Source organism: Protopterus annectens, chromosome 6.part1 (genome assembly GCF_019279795.1).
Source record: "Protopterus annectens isolate FY-2018-M chromosome 6.part1, PAN1.0, whole genome shotgun sequence".
Classification (NCBI taxonomy): Eukaryota; Metazoa; Chordata; order Ceratodontiformes; family Protopteridae; genus Protopterus; species Protopterus annectens.
Window position 1 is genome coordinate 68,941,727 of NC_056738.1, and position 17,709 is coordinate 68,959,435.

The 17,709-nt window shown below is 40.2% G+C and overlaps 1 protein-coding gene across 2 annotated transcripts in view; it reads right to left on the bottom strand.

Annotated features, from left to right (window-relative positions):
* Positions 1 to 17,709, bottom strand: part of CFAP210 (cilia and flagella associated protein 210) — a 570,861-nt gene that overhangs the window by 473,438 nt on the left and 79,714 nt on the right. For both annotated transcript variants that reach the window (XM_044075493.1, XM_044075494.1), the window contains one exon: positions 3,749 to 3,954. In XM_044075493.1, coding sequence (XP_043931428.1) covers positions 3,749 to 3,954 — 206 coding nt within the window. The remainder of the gene's footprint in view (positions 1 to 3,748; positions 3,955 to 17,709) is intronic.

Here is a 17,709-nt window from a genome sequence, read left to right on the forward strand (position 1 = left end):
ACGAGCCTGGTCTGCAAGGCCATGGAACGTATCATCATGGAACTCATGAACAAAGACATTGGTAATCTCCAAACTCTGGACCCTACTCAGTTTGGATTTGTAAAAGGCAGATCATGTCTCCTAAACCTGACTGACTTCTTTGAAGCAGTCACCAAAACCATAGATGAGGGTAAAATTGTTCACACAGCTTATCTAGATCTTGCCAAGGCTTTCAACACCATCCCCCACTCTGGAATTATAGATAAGCTCACTAAACTAGGTATAAATCCCTATGTCACAAGATGGGTTGCCAACTGGCTCACGGACAGAACCCACACTGTGAAAGTAGCGGATTCCAAATCCGACTCCTAACGATGTGGACATACTACAAAAGGGCCTCACTGAGACAGGTGCCTGATGTCAAAGCCATGGCCTGAAGCTCAATGCCAAAAAGTGTATTGTCATCCCCTTTGGTAAAAACTCTGTACCCATGAACTACCACATAGCTGGTAGTCTACTTAATGCCAAAAATGTGATAAGAGACCTTGGGACACAGGTGGACAGTAGTCTCTCCTTTGATAATCACATCACCACAGTGGTCAGGAAATCCTTCTATGTGGCTCATCTCATCACAAAAGGATTCTCATCCAGAAAAAAGAGGTCATTGTTCCCCTCTACTCATCACTCATTAGACCCATTATAGAGTACAACGCCCCTTTTGGTATGTACCTCACAAGACATCTACAACAACTGGAAAGACCACAGAAATACCTCACAAAGAGGATTACTGACCTCAAACAGATGCCCTATGCAGACCGTCTCAAAAAACTACAGCTTTACTCCATCACATATCGCCTACTCAGGGACGATCTCTGCCTAACATACAAAGCTATGTCAAACCCAGAGCTGTTGGACATGCTCCACTTAAAGAAATCCCAATCCCTCCGAGCTACACGCTCTAGGGACCTTAACCTTGTTACCACAATAAACAGAACATGCTGGAGGGATATATTCCTGTCCCAGAGACTTCCCATACTCTGGAACAGACTACCTATCTATGTCAAACAGAGCTCCTCATTAGCACTCTTCAAGAAGAATCTTGATGATTGGATGGGAAATGGGAAATTCACCCCGGGGATCACTTCTGTGGCTCTGCTCGACAGGGGCACAGGAAAATAATTTTCTTGGGTGGCGAAAGCCAGGGTACATTTCTTTGGCTAGGCTTGTATGGGCCCTAGGGTCGATAGCCTAGTACCTACCTATGAACCTATGAACCTATGAACCTATGTAGGGCTATCTATGGAGGGATCCCAGTATTAGATTCTGGATTTTAGAATTCAGAATACAGTAAACATGAATGAACACAAAACAACCTAAAAAGTTAGGCTACATGGGAGAAAGGAGAAAAATGTTGGTAAGGTAAATGATACATCTATGTATGTGAAGGTATGAGCAACTAATGAGAGATATTTAAAACAAACACATCCTCAGGCATAACATTTGAGTCTGAATTATACAGACACAGTCTGTTAAGGCTATTTTACTGAATGTAACAGGTTCCAAGCTTCATAGGCAAGTACTTGGCTAGTTGTCCTTGTGGGCCATTTTAAGCCTAACCAATTTCCCTTTTGGTGCTTGAAATAAGATAACCCTTTTGGTGTTAAACTGGCCTTACCCATCACATGGTTGATATTCTGGAATCTCCCTAGCGAGAATAACTGTGATCATACCATAGATAATTTCAGGTGACGCATGCATGGGATAAGGTACTCAGAAGTTGCTTCTGACATTTACTAGTACGGGGACAGTCTTGGGATAAATTTATCACCCATCCATAAATCCAAGTTGCACCTGAATATAGACAGGAATTAGCTTTGTTTTAGATGGATTGGGAGTATGATCCAGATCAGTGGTATCCTCAGTTAAATATACCTGTCCCTCCAAACTATTCTGCTGACATTGCAGAAGAGGATTAGCTGCTTAGACGGAGTATTTATGATGCCATTTGACTTGCTGATGTACAGTAGATCCATATGTATTGAGTTGGCAGATGCCTGGATGCCTTGTAAGGCAGTCACAGGTCACCTCTTAGCAGTCTGTAGGATACTGAGTATAGTTATAGGGCTTTGAGTCAGTCCATATGGGACATATTGTTTAGGCCTTGTGTCCTTTTAGTATGGCATCTGGGTGGGCATTCCAGTTGTTGCATATGTATTGACACATATGCCAAAGGGGGCATTATACTCAGTGACTGGCATAATGAGGACCAAGTAAAGGAGAACAATGATATCATTAGATCTATAAACAACCCCTTTGTTTATAAGCTGCACAATATAGAAGGACTTTCTTATGACAATGGACACGTTGGTGGAAGGTTTGGTCACTGTTCACATAAGCTCCGAAATCCTAAGCAACTATGTTAACTCTTAGGAGCATATTGTCAGTGTGGTAGTTCCCTGGGGTAAATGACTTTCCAGAGGATACAATAATGCATTTTTTTAGTATTTAGTTTCAGTCCATGATTTTGGCACCAGTTGATTATTATAGACAAACTTTCCTGCAAAATGGCTAAATCATTTTGGGATTCAATGACCACTCCTAGATTGCAGTCATCTGAAAACATAGCCAGCCAGGGCCTTTTGGTATTGGCTTTTACTTTAGAGAAGTACACGCCAAACAGAAGAGATCCCACCACTGAACCCTGGGGGACTTTACCAATGAGTGATCTCTTTGCGGAAGTAGCTTTCTCTGTTTTGATCTCCTGTGTCTTATTTGTGAACCAGTTGGCAATCTAACGGATGACGTAGGAGTTTATTCACAATTTATTTAGCTTTTGTACTATGTCTGAGTGGGGGGTTGTGTCAAAAGCTATGGCCAGGCTGTGGTATGCTGTGTGTACCATTTTACCTTCATCCATTGCTTTGGTGACCTTTTCAAAAAAGGCCACTAGGCTGAGTAAGCATGACTTGCTCTTTACGACTCCTAAATGAGACAGACCCAGTGCTTGGAGGTTCCTTATGTCCTTATTTATTAGTTCCATTATGTCTTTTCCATGTCTTTGCATATGAGGCTGATAAAACTTATGGGGCTGTGGAAGGTCCTCCCTTATGCTGGGAGAATGACTGCAGCTGTTTTCCATTCGCTTGGTACAAAGCCTGTAAGGATGCTGAGGTTAATCATTGTTGTTGGGGGAGGGCTAAGTTGTTTAAATTGTTAAATGTTTATCTTTCATTCATTTATTTTCTGACTCCCACTTTATCCTACTCAGGGTAGAGAAGAAGCCAGCACCTATCCCAGCACTCAAAGACAGATAATTTAATATTGTTCTTGTTAAAATAACAATAAATTGTACAGGCATTTTACTTCATAATGATACTTTCAACCCCTCTCCCCTCAAAAAGCTATAGGTACAGTTTATAATCTTAATACAAAATTCTGCAAATACATATTGTAGTAAGATATCCACATACACAGACTGAGAAAAGAAGCACTTAATTTTACCTTTTGTGTCCCTGTAACTCTCTAAGCGCTCCAGTATACCTTGTTATGTCAAACTGTTTACATATCAGCTTAAAGAAATTGTGATGCAGCTACTCCAATCACATTTAAATATATGCAACATTTATTTTTGGTAATCACAGGATAATAAACTACTTTGTGTTGTTTTGATGGTTCATTATTTTCAGAACTATAGCTTAAACAAAAATGTTACATAAAAGAAGTTGTTACACAGTCATGAAAATTCAAGATATACAAAAGTTTTACATACTGTTGCATTTGGAAGTCAGCAATTTCTTTCTTCTGCAAGAGATGTTGAAGAGCTTTTTGCTGGTCTGTATGGATAACTTCCTCCAACGCATGCTGCATTTGAGCCCAGGTATCCTTATCCTCATTTTTATTTACACTGACCCTCTTCTTTTTCAGTGAAATCTGGGCATCCCGTTCTTTCATCACCTCAGAAACCAAAAGAGCACTCTACAGAAATACAAAGTCAGAAATACTTAATGCAGAAAACATTTAAATAGTATTTTAAAAGCAACTCTGTTCTTCATGGAATACATATAGTTTGCTTTCTTTCTGACCACCAACCATGATGCAGCCACGTGATCATGTTATTTGTAAATGCAAACTCTTCATCTGGAATACCAAGATTTCAAAAACATTTGGCTTTAAAATCCACTTTTATTTTATTATAAAATCACCTAATCCTACTCCTTCAATGGTTCCCATTCAAATTATGCCTAGATTCTCTCTCTCTCTCTCTCTATATATATATATATATATATATATATATGTGTGTGTGTGTGTGTGTGTGAGTATATAGGAAAATCCGCATTGCTAACTTTGAGATCCAGGCTAAGCTTGTGCCTCCATTCAATAAAGCAGTATCAGTGTACCAACAAGAAATAATTGAATATTTGAGTTCTAACTAGTGTATTAATTATAATTTAATGAAGGGGGTGTCATCTCTTGAAAATTAACAGACTCCGATTTGTTGTTTGTAGTTAAAACAGCTGACAAGGGAGACAATACAGCTGTAATGACCAAATAAGTATATTTTAGGATATGATTGATTATTAACAGGTAGATATGAATATGAAATACTGAATATCACTCCTTTATCTAAAATTCAGGAAAATGTTACTGTTTGAACTGAAAAACCGTTAGACTGTTAAACTTGTCTCTGAGAAGTTAGGAAGGAAATTACTGTTTGTGAATCCAAAGTTACCCATATTTTATGCACTTCGTAAGTTGAATAATAGTTCACTTAATCCTGCTGGTAGGCTAATAGTGTGGGGACACTTTGAAAGGGTAAGGATTGTATTGGACATGATGTTACATCCTTTTGTATTAAAGTATTATCTTAAGGATTGGAAGCCTTTTTTGCAGGAAATCAAATAGGTTGTTTAGCAAGAGTGTTACATTTTTGCTGCAGTAGATGTGCAGTCTTTAGTCTTCTATTTCTCATGATTTGGGACTAAGTACTATTTCAGACTATATGACAAATCTAGCAGGCTTTTTTGAAATAACAGAGATGTTAAGCTTAGGCTTGATGACTAATTGGTTCTATTTTGGAGGGACCATTTACAAACAGGTTTGTGAGACTGCAATGAGTGCAAGATTTGCACTGAGTTACGCAAACCTGTTTATGGATAAGTTTGAGGAGTCAGTAATTTAAGACCATGATTACTTTAAAAAAATATGTGATTTTTTTTTGTTACAAAAGGTACAGTGATAGCATGTTTTTATAGCCAAGGAACCCTTAGAATGGCTTTATAGGTTTACGGAAAGGATTAACTTCTGCGGTGGTGCAGTGGTAGCGTTGTTGCCTCACAGCAAGAGGTTCTCCCGTTTGATTCCCGGCTTGGGTTGGGAGTGCCTTCTGTGTGGAGTCTGTATGTCCTCCCCGCAATCGAGTGGGCATTCAAAAGACATGCGTTGAATGGGCGTGCCTTTGTTGAAGGTTGGGCGTCGGGCTGGCAACTCGACACCATAAAAACCAACCACCAATCATTAGCGGACCGGAGTTCCGCTGTGGCGACCCCTAACTGGGAAAAGCCGAAAGACAAACAAACAAACAAACATTCAGAGTAACAGTTTTGGGTTATCATTTACATCTGATTTATAGTTAGAAAGCATTCAATAGTTGGGTACTGGGATTTATGTGCAAAGTGGGCAGATTCAGTCCACTTTGTTTAGGAAACTCATTGCAACAAACATGTTTTTGCATGCATCTAGCACACCTTCTTCATACTTGGTTAACCCTTTACCAAATACTGAGTTTCTCAGGGCTTGAGTTTGTGTTCTGAGAATAGTGAGTTTAAGGAAAAAGCAAGTGAAACTACACAAAGATTAATTCTAAGAGGTTATTCAGAGGATCTGTTAAGTTCTTCCATTGTTAAAGTGGAATGTAAAGTTAGAAATGTTAGAATGTATCATCTTTATGGGAGCAGAGTTCTAAACATTGGGCGGAAAAGGAGGACATTTATTTTGTTATAAAATATGCCCCTTTATAGAGGAGATCTCTTGTATTCTCAGGAAACACTGGTATATTGCTAATTCTGATGTTAACCTTCTCTGACTAGATCTTAAAAAATCCTAAAGAAATTCCTCTAGCATTGCATGTTATGTGGTACATAGTATAATTCTGGGGAGGGACATGGCATTATGACAAATAAGTGTAAGGTGTGTTTAGTTTGCCTATATACAGATGACTGTCAGGGCCTCTTTATTAATGGACAATATTTGAAAATGTGTGCATATATGAATTGTTACCAAGAGGCATCATATATAGTATTACTTGTCCACGCTTTAAGTGTTATATTGACCAAAGTAGGAGGCAAGTATGCATACAAAAACACATAAGACATTAAAAACAATGGGGCAACTAGTACAAGAGTTGTACATTTTAAGGAGAAGCATAAAAATTATCCAAAGTTTTTAAGGTATTTTATTATTTATGCTTGTCAAAACCCTGAATTACTTTTGAATGCTTCAGATGTATTATTAAAAAAAGGAAGCAAGGCACTTTTTGCATATAGTATGTTAAAGCCAAAGGATTTAAATAAGGAACTAGTTATGAAATATTTATTGTAATTCTTATTTATTTGTATGTTTTTGTAGGTACATATGTGTTCTAAGTATAGGGCGTTCAGTTGTTTTAAAATCAAATTTCTGAATGTTTTTTAGTTTTCATATTATACGTGTGTGTGTGTGTGTGTCAGTATATATATCTACACACACATACATACATACATATTTTATGTTGGGATTATTTGATCCAAAACCATTGTAGATGTAAGATAAGGCATTAGTTTTCTTCTTCATTTTGTATTATATATATTTTGTAATATAATAAAGTGAAATTTTTAAAGCTCAATTTGTGGCAGACAAACGTCTTCTGAAATGTTGGCAATTTGATTATTTGGTGCTAACCTTATAGTGAAGCCATGTTTTTCTTCTCTGGAATTCCCCTTGCATCACTGTCTACTGCTTGGGATCCCCAGGGTCACTATTTCACAGGCATTATCCTACTTTCACAATGATATCTCAGGCTTATCTTAGCTAGATAGGTCTTCTCTCTTCTTATAGGATACACTTTACTGAATCAATAGAAGTGTTCTCTGAATGGCTGCCAGTAGGCCAGATAATATCAGGACAACAGTGCAAGGTTCTTATCTGAGCTGTATTCTGAAACCTAACGGTTGTTCAATATTGGTTTGCTACATGCATTTCTTAGATGCAAGTTTTACACCTTGCCCTCCATAAAACAAAGCCATAATATCAGTGCTTTGGGTCATCACCATAAACCAAACATGCACTGACTGCCACCTCAACTGTTATGATTTATGCATAGCAATATGATTTTGGCCCTCAGATTTACCCTTGCACATCCACGATTCACTGATACTCCTCACAAAATCAGACCTGTTTACGGGTATATACCTTATTAAAGAAATAAACTAGGCATAAACAAAGATTCCATTCCTATTTTGAAAACCAAGTGCTCCTCTTTCTGACACATTGCTTTGATTTTTAAAGGCAAGTGCTATGATTTTTAATGCAAACCATCTCCCTCAGGAGAAGCTGCAAGGCCAGTGCTCAGCACATGCACAGATATATTTATTTTACAGTTGTTAACTGGGTTACATTTTCAGTAAAGACCCAGGAAAAATTGCTAAAACACTGCAAGCATATAGCATAGTAATGTTTGTAATGGATAATTTCAACTAAACATCTAGCAAAATATATACTAAGAATTACGTTACTGAACAGAGAAAAATAGTATATACTCAATAAGTAAAGCAAGATTAAAGTACAAAAGACATACAAACTCCTATAATACAGACATGTTTGCTGCCCAAAAATGAATCAAAAAGGTCATGTAAATAAGCAAAAATAATGGCTAAACTGGCAGACAAATCTTAGCTATAGTAATGATTCAGATCTAACAGCAAGCCTAGATAAATGCAGACTATACAATGGATCATAGGAGGTTACTAGGATATTGGCCCTGAGGCCCTTATAAGCCTAGCCAAGAGGTTATCCCATGTTTAGACAAATCAGCACCCAATGCCCTTGTCCAGCATGGACATGAGTGAAATCCCAGGGGTATATGTTCCGTTTCCCATCCAGTTATCCAGGTTGCAGTTAAAAAAGGGGTAAAGAGGTACTCTGCTTGATGTGGAGAGGGAGTCTATTCCATAGATGAGGGAGTCTCTGGGACACAAATCTGTCTTGCCAACAAGTCCTGTTGATGTCACAGAGCAGGTTGAGGCCACGTGTGTGGGTTACTCGAGTGGAGTTTGACTTGCGGATATACAGCAGTCCCATCCAGGTGGGCTCCATGATCGCCTTGTATGCCAGACAGAGGTCAACCTCTGAGGAGTCTGTATGAAACTGAGTAGAGGGATAGGGCTTTTAGCCTATCTGTGTATGGTAGATGTTTGAGGCCCTGGATTCTCTTGGTGAGGAACCGCTGTGGTCTCTCCAGCTGCTGCATGTGCTTTGCAAGGTACATGCCAAAAGGTGCATTGTACTCAATAATGGGTCTTATAAGGGAAGAATACAGGGATGTTATGACCTCCTTGTTTCTGAATGAGATACCCTTACTTATGAGGTGGGCCATGTAGAAGGCTTTCCATACCACAGAAGCAACATGGTGGTCAAACGTCAGGTTGCTATCAACCTGGGTACCCAAATCCCTCAGGACTGACTGAGTGCTTAGGATGTTGTTATTAATGTGATAATTTGTGGGGACATCATTCTCCCTAAAGGGGATGATGATGATGCATATTTTGGCATTCAGCTTGAGGCCATGTTTTTGGCACCAGTTATTTGTCTGAGTAAGGATGTCCACATTAGGAGAATTGACGACAGGAACCCAGCTTGCAGTCATCTGCAAACTTGGTCAGCCATACCCCACTGGTTTTGGCCTGCACCTCAGAAAAGTATATCCCAAAGACCAAACCCTGGAGTATGCAGCTTGTTACCGGTCTACTGCTTGAGGTGGCTTCCCCTGTTTTGATTACGTGGATTCTATCAGTGAGCCAGTTTGCTACTCATCTGGTAAGATATGGATTGATGCCTAGTTGAGAGAGTTTACCTATTATGCCCAAGTGGGGAATAGTGTCAAAGACTTTGGCCAGGTCAAGGTAGGCAGTGTGCACAGTCTTCCCCTCGTCCATGGCTTTGGTGACTTTTTCAAAGAAGTCGACCAAATTTAGTAGACATGATCTCCCCTTGACGAAGCCAAACTGTGTGGGATCAAGTGTTTGGAGGTTGCCAATGTCCTTGTTAATGAGGTCCATGATAATCTGTTCTATGACCTTGCAGATCAGGCTAGTTAGGCTGATGGGTGTATAATTTCCTGGACCGGTGAACACTCCACTTTTGTGTAAAGGGATGACTGTGGCTATCCTCCACTCAGCTGGGATGAAGCCTGTATTCAGGCTTTGGTTGAATAGGGTGACTAATGGTGCTGCAAGTACCTGCCTGAGTTAATGTAGGATGCAGCCTGGAATGTTATTGGGTCCCATGAAGGCTGTATTTTTTGCCTTTGGAAGAGCAGTGATGACCTGTTCCCTAGATATAATGGGAAGGGGACAGGTACTGGGAATGTCTTGATTTACTGATGGGGGGACAGACAGGTAAAGTTTTCACTGAATCTGTCAGCCAGCAAGTTTGCTATATCTACAGCATTTGTATATGTGGTGTCTGTCCACCAGTTGTGAACAGATCTGGGTGCTTCTTTTGAGGTTGCGGACATATGTGAAGAAGGCCTTATGACTGTCTCTAGTAAATGTGTTCAATTTGGACTCAAAGTTTGCTTTGGAGGATTTCACTAGTACTCTTATTTGCTTGTTCAGGCTAAGGAGACATTGCTTCCAATTGGGTACCTGCTCTTTCCTGGTCTTGGACAGCAATTTTTTCCTTTTGTTATAAAGTTTATTTATTGCAAATGTCCACCAGACAGGTTTACACCAGACAAGTTCTTCCTTGCAGAGGATGATTTAGTCCTGTCGGGTATTCCTGATTCCATGCATCTACATAAATGCTTGTATAGTGCTTTGGTGTAGTTTTGGATATTGGTGCCAGTTCCTACATAGTGAGAGGGGGCTGTGAAGCTGTTTATACCATCCCTCAGGAGGCTGTAATCAGCTTTGGAGAAGGTTTTATGTCTGATCCTAGCTACAGGGGGGTTGGGGGAGATGGAAACATCGAAAGTGACCGCTTTGTGGTCGGATCTTACCAGGTAGGATGATATTATAGGGATGCTGCAGTGGTTACTCATGTTGGTTAATACGAAGTTCAAGATATTATCACCCCTTGTGGGGGTATCAACTAGCTGTTCCAAGGCATTTGCACTGACAAAAATTAAGGCATCTCTGGGCATTTGTGTTCTGGCATGAGTAGTTCTTCTAGTCTATCTTTGGGAAGTTAAAGTCACCCAGGATCAGGGTAAAGGGTTGAATCTTGATAGATTTGAACAAGTCCAAATAGGGATTGGGCATCTTGAGTCAGATTTAAGGGCCAGTAGCTAGCTATGATTTGAATCGGGATCTTGTCAATGGTTAACTGCACCTGGAGTGTCATCTGTGCATCATACTGTCTGACCAGCCTGGAGGTGTATATGTCTTTAATGTATACTGAAACTCCACCTCCTTTGGCTTTACTGCCCACAGTTTGGGGTCTGAATGTATGATAGGATGAGTAACCAGGTAAAGCTGGGGTGCTCTCCGCAGCTTTGAACCAGGTTTCTGTGACTGCACAGATGTCACCATTTTCCAGGGTTAGGAATGCTTGCAATGAGTGCAGTTTCATGTTTAGACTCCTAGTATTTAGCAGCATGACATCTAATTTGTGTTTTGTTGAAATTTTTATGTTGGTAGTTTTAACCTGATCACTTTTCCTAAAAAAGGCACTATAGGGGAGGCAAGAGCTATTCCAAAAGCCTGAAGCCCAGGTGAGACAGATGCAGGCCATCTCTGGCAAAGCATCATGGTCTGTCGATTATATCTTCCCAGGCTTTCAGGTACTGGATCCTCCTGGAATGACACCAGAAACTAAGCCAATTATTAAAGTTAATCATTTTCTGTTTGTATTGGGGCATCATTCTGGGTGACGGCAGAATGCTGCTTAAGGCTAAGGACATACCTGCCTGGGACACATAATCAGCAAGCTCAATCATGTCTGTCTTCATATAGTCCAAAGAGGTACATCTCAAGTAATTCACGCCAACATGTTGAGAGATTTGAATGCATGTGTGATATGGCGGATTCTGGCACCTGACAGACAACTAACCGTGACTTTCTCCTTATCCAGCCTGGTGAGAGGCATATTTGTGTGTCTCACAATGGAGTCTCCTATGACTAATATATTTGGTTTATGGTGAATCCTTAGTGCTTGTGAGGCACAGGTGTGTGGACTATGCATGGTATGTGGTGTGAAGGGCTGTGGAGATTGCGTGTGTTTTTGCCTCGGCGGTCTCCTTTGTTTGCGTGTGTTTATGTGGAGGACCTCCGCATATGTAGGTGTGTGTTGTGTAGGTGTGGTGGTGTTTGAGGTGTAGTGATTGTGTTGACAACCTTTTCAGTGCCAGATATACTGGCTTGTGGGGGAGAGAACTTGGACTATAGGTTCCTAATGTAATTGCATCTCTCACAGATTGTGTTCCCATGTGGTAGTAGTAGTAGATGGTTGTCAGTGTACATGAGGCAGTTGCTACACTGTCTCAGGATGCCCATATCAACCAGACTAGCAGGGGAAACTGTAGGAAATTGTCCATCCATATTTGTCAGCATCTGAGGGAGAAAGGCCAGGGAGAGCTAAGGGGTGGGCCTAAAGCCGAAGTGCTTAAACCAAAACTAAAAGGTTAGAATAACACTTAATTTAGACAGGCTATAAACAAGCAGTAATAAATGCAACAGAAAATATGCAGTTGAACACTTTAGAGAACAGGCAGCAAGTAGCAGGAAAAAGCAAAGCAAATTTTTTTTTAATACTCTTTGATATGATACTTCATTCTTTTTTTCAAAAAGCATGTAAGATATAAACAACATATATCATGTGGATAATATCCAAAAATGAGTGATATGTCAACTACAAAGATCAAAACTTTGGACTTGTGAGTACATAAAGTGATTCCATAAATACTGTGAACTAAAACATTATGTCTTACCACTGGAACTGTAACAGCAGATCCACCGTGCAAGATGTAGTCAAGGTTGTTTCAAAAATACCATTACAGTACTATTGTTTCTGCGGGACAACAACCCCCCCCCACACACACACACACACACACACACATTTACCTTGGTTGGGGGATTGCACTCCATACACACCAGGTTTGTGCATTTTCTACAATGTGAACAGTTACTGCTTTCTGGGGTGATAATGCCTATATTTCAATGATTATGCCTTTTTAGTGTAAAAATAATAAATAAGCTTGGAGGAATGGAAGTTGCAGAGCACACTTTAGGGTGTGCAGGGGCTTGGTCCATGGTAAATCACTCAATACGTATTCCTTGTGCTTTATATATTTTTAACATCATTGTGGGCACTGTAGTTCAGGTCCAGTACATATTTGCATTCCAAGTTCCTCAACTGTTGTGATCCGCACTCACACCAGCAGCAATGTAAGCAGTAATGATATAAAAGATAACTGTCAGGCTAGTATGATATAATATTAGATTAACAAATAGCCTTGTAGACATATATTATTGTTGTGAACAGAAAAAACATATAATGGGAGAAATAACGAATCAAAATAGAAAGGTTAATAAAAAGAAAGGTAGAACTTCTGTCTTGAAATAGTAAAGTAATATATATATATATATATATATATCCAGTTTAATTTAACTGTATTAATTTGTTTAATTGTATAAGCCCACTGCTTAGAGTCACACAGAAGGCAAATGGAGGCTGAGGAAATCAAGCTTGGACTACTGGAAGTAGCTTATTAACAGCTCATAGCCTTAATTCTCTATACTAACTGCAACTTTAATGTCTTTTTAATACAATATATAATGAATCAAATGAACATTTCTAAACAAAAATTTAACTCTTGTTTATTATATCGAAAGTATTGGCTACAAACATGATTTTAGAAATAAAATATATAAGTCTTAGTCTAGAATTTCATACAGCTCTTCAGAAACCGTCATCTGAAGCAAAATGATTTCTGCAACTAAATGCACACATTTTGATTATATAACAAGCCTTGTAAACTCATGGACAATACCCATGCTGATTTAAATCAACACCTTATACTCTTGTTTTGGAGGAGACTAAATGGAGAAGCAATGATAAAGAAGGTTTACAATTAAATTTGTGTATTTTGCTCTCAATGGAGATTTATATGTTCATTAGACTACGCTGAAATTAAATATAGTTTTCTAAGACAGGAAAAGATATGTGTTAATTGGAAATACCTTTGTTGGCTTCTGTCTTTGAATGATGTACGTATATTTATATTAACAGAGATGCATGAATCTTAACAGAACTATTGTAGGTCTGTTCACGTGACCAGTGAACACCCATACCTTGCAATAAGAAAACCATTAACCTTCATCAGTACCACTGCTTGTCTTCAAAGAAGTTTTGCTCTTGATGTTGACATGTTATAGAAATGTTTTAGGTATTCAGTAGTGTGGTTTGCCATTTTCAGGCATCACGTATCGCATGCTTAAGCTCTAAACCAGGGATATCTTCTCATCTGCACAGATGTTTTTCTACTTTGCCAGGGTATCTCTGGTTGGATACTATATGCATTGCTTTTGCTCATTTTTCAAGATTATTTGTACCTAATAAGTTATGTACTTATCAGAACAATATATTTATCTGGTCTCTGTATGGACACTGGAACAGCTGGACTGGTCATCTTTGGTGCCTTCTTCTCAGCAATGATTCTCTTCACAAGTTCAAGTTCCTCACTGTCCAATAAACACCCTGCTGCAAGAAGAGACTACAGAATGAATAAAATAAATTACTAGCAATTTTCTAGCATTTGGATAAGGATCACATAAGGACAGGAACCGTGGAGGTAATGACCAGGTCTCAGGGATTCCTACAGGTCCTTTGGCTGATAGTGGATGGGGGAAGGAAGGCAGATTTTTTCTGGTAAGTATGTAACTTTCGTATTTAATTTGGTCCTGTCCAGACATTGGAAAAGCTGGACAGAATGCCAAGACACCATTGGGATTCTGTCCTCACGTCTGCAGTAGCCTTTTGGCTATATGGATTATATCCTGTTCAGGATACAAAAAACGTCCAGCTTCACAAAGTAATGGCTTCCCCCCACACCTTCACCCTGAGTGCTGTTTGTATGATCCAACAGAGGGAAATCAGCAGTCAGAATGAAAAAATCTTCAGGGCTGTCTTGCCAAACAGATAGAAGTGCATACTCATCCTGAAACTATAAAAGATATACACAGTAACAAATAACATTATATGCCAACAACTAACTATATACAGAAGTAGGGGGTTAGTGGTTAGGTGTGGCTACTGCAGCAGAGAGGAATTAAACACCTACTGTTATGGCAAGTGCAACTTACACAACTGTACTCTGCTGACCATTCTCACTACTGCAGTGGCCTTTTGGCTATAAGGGTTGATTACCAAAGCCTATACAACCTGGAAGGAGAAAGGTCCAAGTAAAGCCAGTCCAGGACCTGGAAAAGGAACCCAGTTTATGTTTTGTAGAAGTATATATGAAGGATGATGTTGCTGCCTCTAGAATTCTTCTAGAGTCCACCCTTTCAAATATGCCATTTTAGATGCCAAGGCACTAGAAAATGTGCTTTTATTCTGCCTGGAAATGATTAACTATGGTGGGTATAACACAAGGCAATAGCTGAGGGAAGCCACCTTGCAATAGTCTGTTTTTACATGGGTCATATTTTATTAGTCCCATTATAAGAAATAAATAGTCAATCTGTTTGTCTAAAAGACTTAGCCCTGCCAAGATAGTACATAAGCTCCCTATGAACATCCAGAATATGTAGAATCCTTTGTCTGATTCTGAGGGTCTGGCTAGAACACTGGAAGACTGATGGCTTGATTTAAAGTAAACTATGAGCAGAAATAAAATATTTATTCTTAAAGAGAGCATATCTCTGTGGAAGAATAGATAGGGTTCACCTACACCAAGAGAAGCCTGCAACTCAGATATTCTTGCAGATGTCAGAGCAATAAGAAAGTACAGTTGTGTACACTTACCATAAATGTAGATGTTAGAGTGTATTCACTGTTGCAGTCATCACATTTGGCTTATCTGCTTGCAGTAGCCCTCAGTCGGCCTGATTATCAAAGTCTTGGGTCCTGCGTCGGTTGCTGTTTCATCTTCCATGACGTCAGGTAGTCAGGGGTATAAAGCATGCAGCCGATGCCATTACATCAGTTTTTCTTGCCCCAGATGTCAGGTGCCCCCCTAATGGGAAGCAATTAAATATATATACAAGGTTACACCTCCAACAAAAAAGCAAATACACCAAAAAGCTTTAAGCATACTAAAAATGAATAGAGGTATAGCCAAAAGAAGTCAGGGGGCTGGAGGGAGGGTAACCAGGACTGCAACAGTGAATACACTCGAACATCTAAATTTATGGTAAGTGTACACAACTGTACTATGTTCTTCATGTTTCACTGTTGCAGTTGTCACATTTGGGTAGATTCCCAAAGCTACGGATGGGAGGAGGAAATTAGATAGCAATAGGACCAGCTATAAGCCACTGCAAGACTGTAGTGGTAAAGCCAGCTCTGGAATTAGAGAAAATTGGCAAATGGTAATGCTTGGTGAAAGTATGTACAGAACTCCAGGTAGCAGCTTCTAGGATGTCCCTGGTAGGAACACCTCTGAGAAAGGCTGTAGAGGTAGACGCAGCCCTGGATGAATGTGGTTTTATCCCCTGTGGAATAGGTTTTCCATGGTGCTTATAGCAGAAATGAATGCAATGGCCTATCCATTTAGAAATGGTTTGCTTTGAAATGGCCTTCCCCTTTGCCCTTGCAGCAAATGCCACCAGCAGCTGTTCAGATTTCCTGAGAGGTTTAGTCCTGTCCAAGTAAAATATAAGTTGTCTGTGCACATCTAAGGAGTGCAGTATACGTTCCCCTTTGTTCTGTGGATTAGAAAAGAAGGTTGGCAAATGAATGGACTGATTAAGTGCCACACTGAATACTACCTTGGGCATGAAAGAGGGATTGATCCTGAGGGACACCCTGTCCACATGAAAGATGATGAAAGGCTCCACTGCCATAAGGGCCTGTAATTCAGACACCCTTCTTGCTGAAGTGATGGCTAAAAGGAAGGCTATTTTCCAAGAAAGGAATTTCAACTCTGCACTTGCAGCTAGCTCAAAAGGAGGTAGAGTGAGTTTTTCCAATACAAAGTTAAGGCCCCAGGGTGGAGTTGGGGCTCTCCTAGGTGGTCTTAAGTTTTTGGCCCCTCCGAGGAACTGCTTGAACAGTGGATGAGAGAAGATGGGTGGTTCTGTGTTGTAATGAGCTGAAATGGCTGAGGCATGTATTCTGATGGAGGAAAAGGAAAGGCCCTTGTGAAGCATCTCAGTTAAGTATTGAATAATCTGAGGTAAATTGGGTGCTGCTGTGCCCATCCCTGAGTTTGGTTCCAGGAACAGAGCCTTTTCCATTTTTCAGCATACAATTTTCTAGTACTAGGCCTCTTTGCCTCCAGAATGACATCCAACACTTGTTTACTGAGTGATGGTAATGGAGAGATCAGGTAACTAGCCAGGCTGCCAGGTTCAGAGTTTGAAGAGGAGGGCGCAGAATCTAGCCCTCCTACTGGGACAGCAGGGTAGGGGTCTGAGGCAGGTGCCATGGTGCCAGCAGTGACACACTGCACAAGAGGGGGTACCAGTGTTGGCGTGGCCAGTCTGATGCAATCAGTATCATCCTTGGTTTGTCCTGTTTGATCTTTAGTAGTACCTTGGAGAGGAGAGGCAGAGGAGGAAAGGCATAAACTGATAGATTTTTCCATGTGAAGAACAGGGCATCCACTTTCCAAGCTTGTTTGTGGGAAGTCCTTGTGCAGAATTTGTCCAATTGGTAGTTTTGGGGGGAGGCAAACAGGTCTATCTCTGGGCTCCCCCATTTGTTTATCAACATGTTGAATGTCTTTGGTTCTAGTATCCACTCATGTGGGTCCATGAAATTTCTGCTTAGTTCGTCTGCCAGTGTATTTAGCTTACCTGGCAGGAATTGAGCCTGTAGGTAGGTGCACTTGGTAGCTCAAGGCTGTGTTCCACAGAGCCATGGTTAGTCTACAGAGGGGGTATGAGTGGGTTCCCCCCTGCTTGTTTATGTACCATATAACAGTGGTGTTGTCTGTCTTTACCATTAATTGTCCTGGAAGAATGTGGTCCTTGAAGGCTGTCAGAGCATTCTGTACAGCTAACATTTCTTTTTGATTGATATGCAGGTGCATTTGACTTGGGTTCCATTTGCCCTGAATGCACTTCCCTGCCAAGTGAGCCCCCCATGCATAATCTGATGCATCTGTTGTTAGGGTTTGCACGGCAGGGGGTAGAGTGAATGTCAGTCCCTTATTTTGGTGGCAGACCTCTGGCCACCAAAGGAACTCTAACTGTAGGGCAAGGTATGATAGGAATTATTGCTTCTAGAGCCTGAGAATGTTGACACCATAGGCTTTTTAGATACCATTGTAGTTTTCTCATATGCAGTCTTGCACATGGAATTAGGAGAATG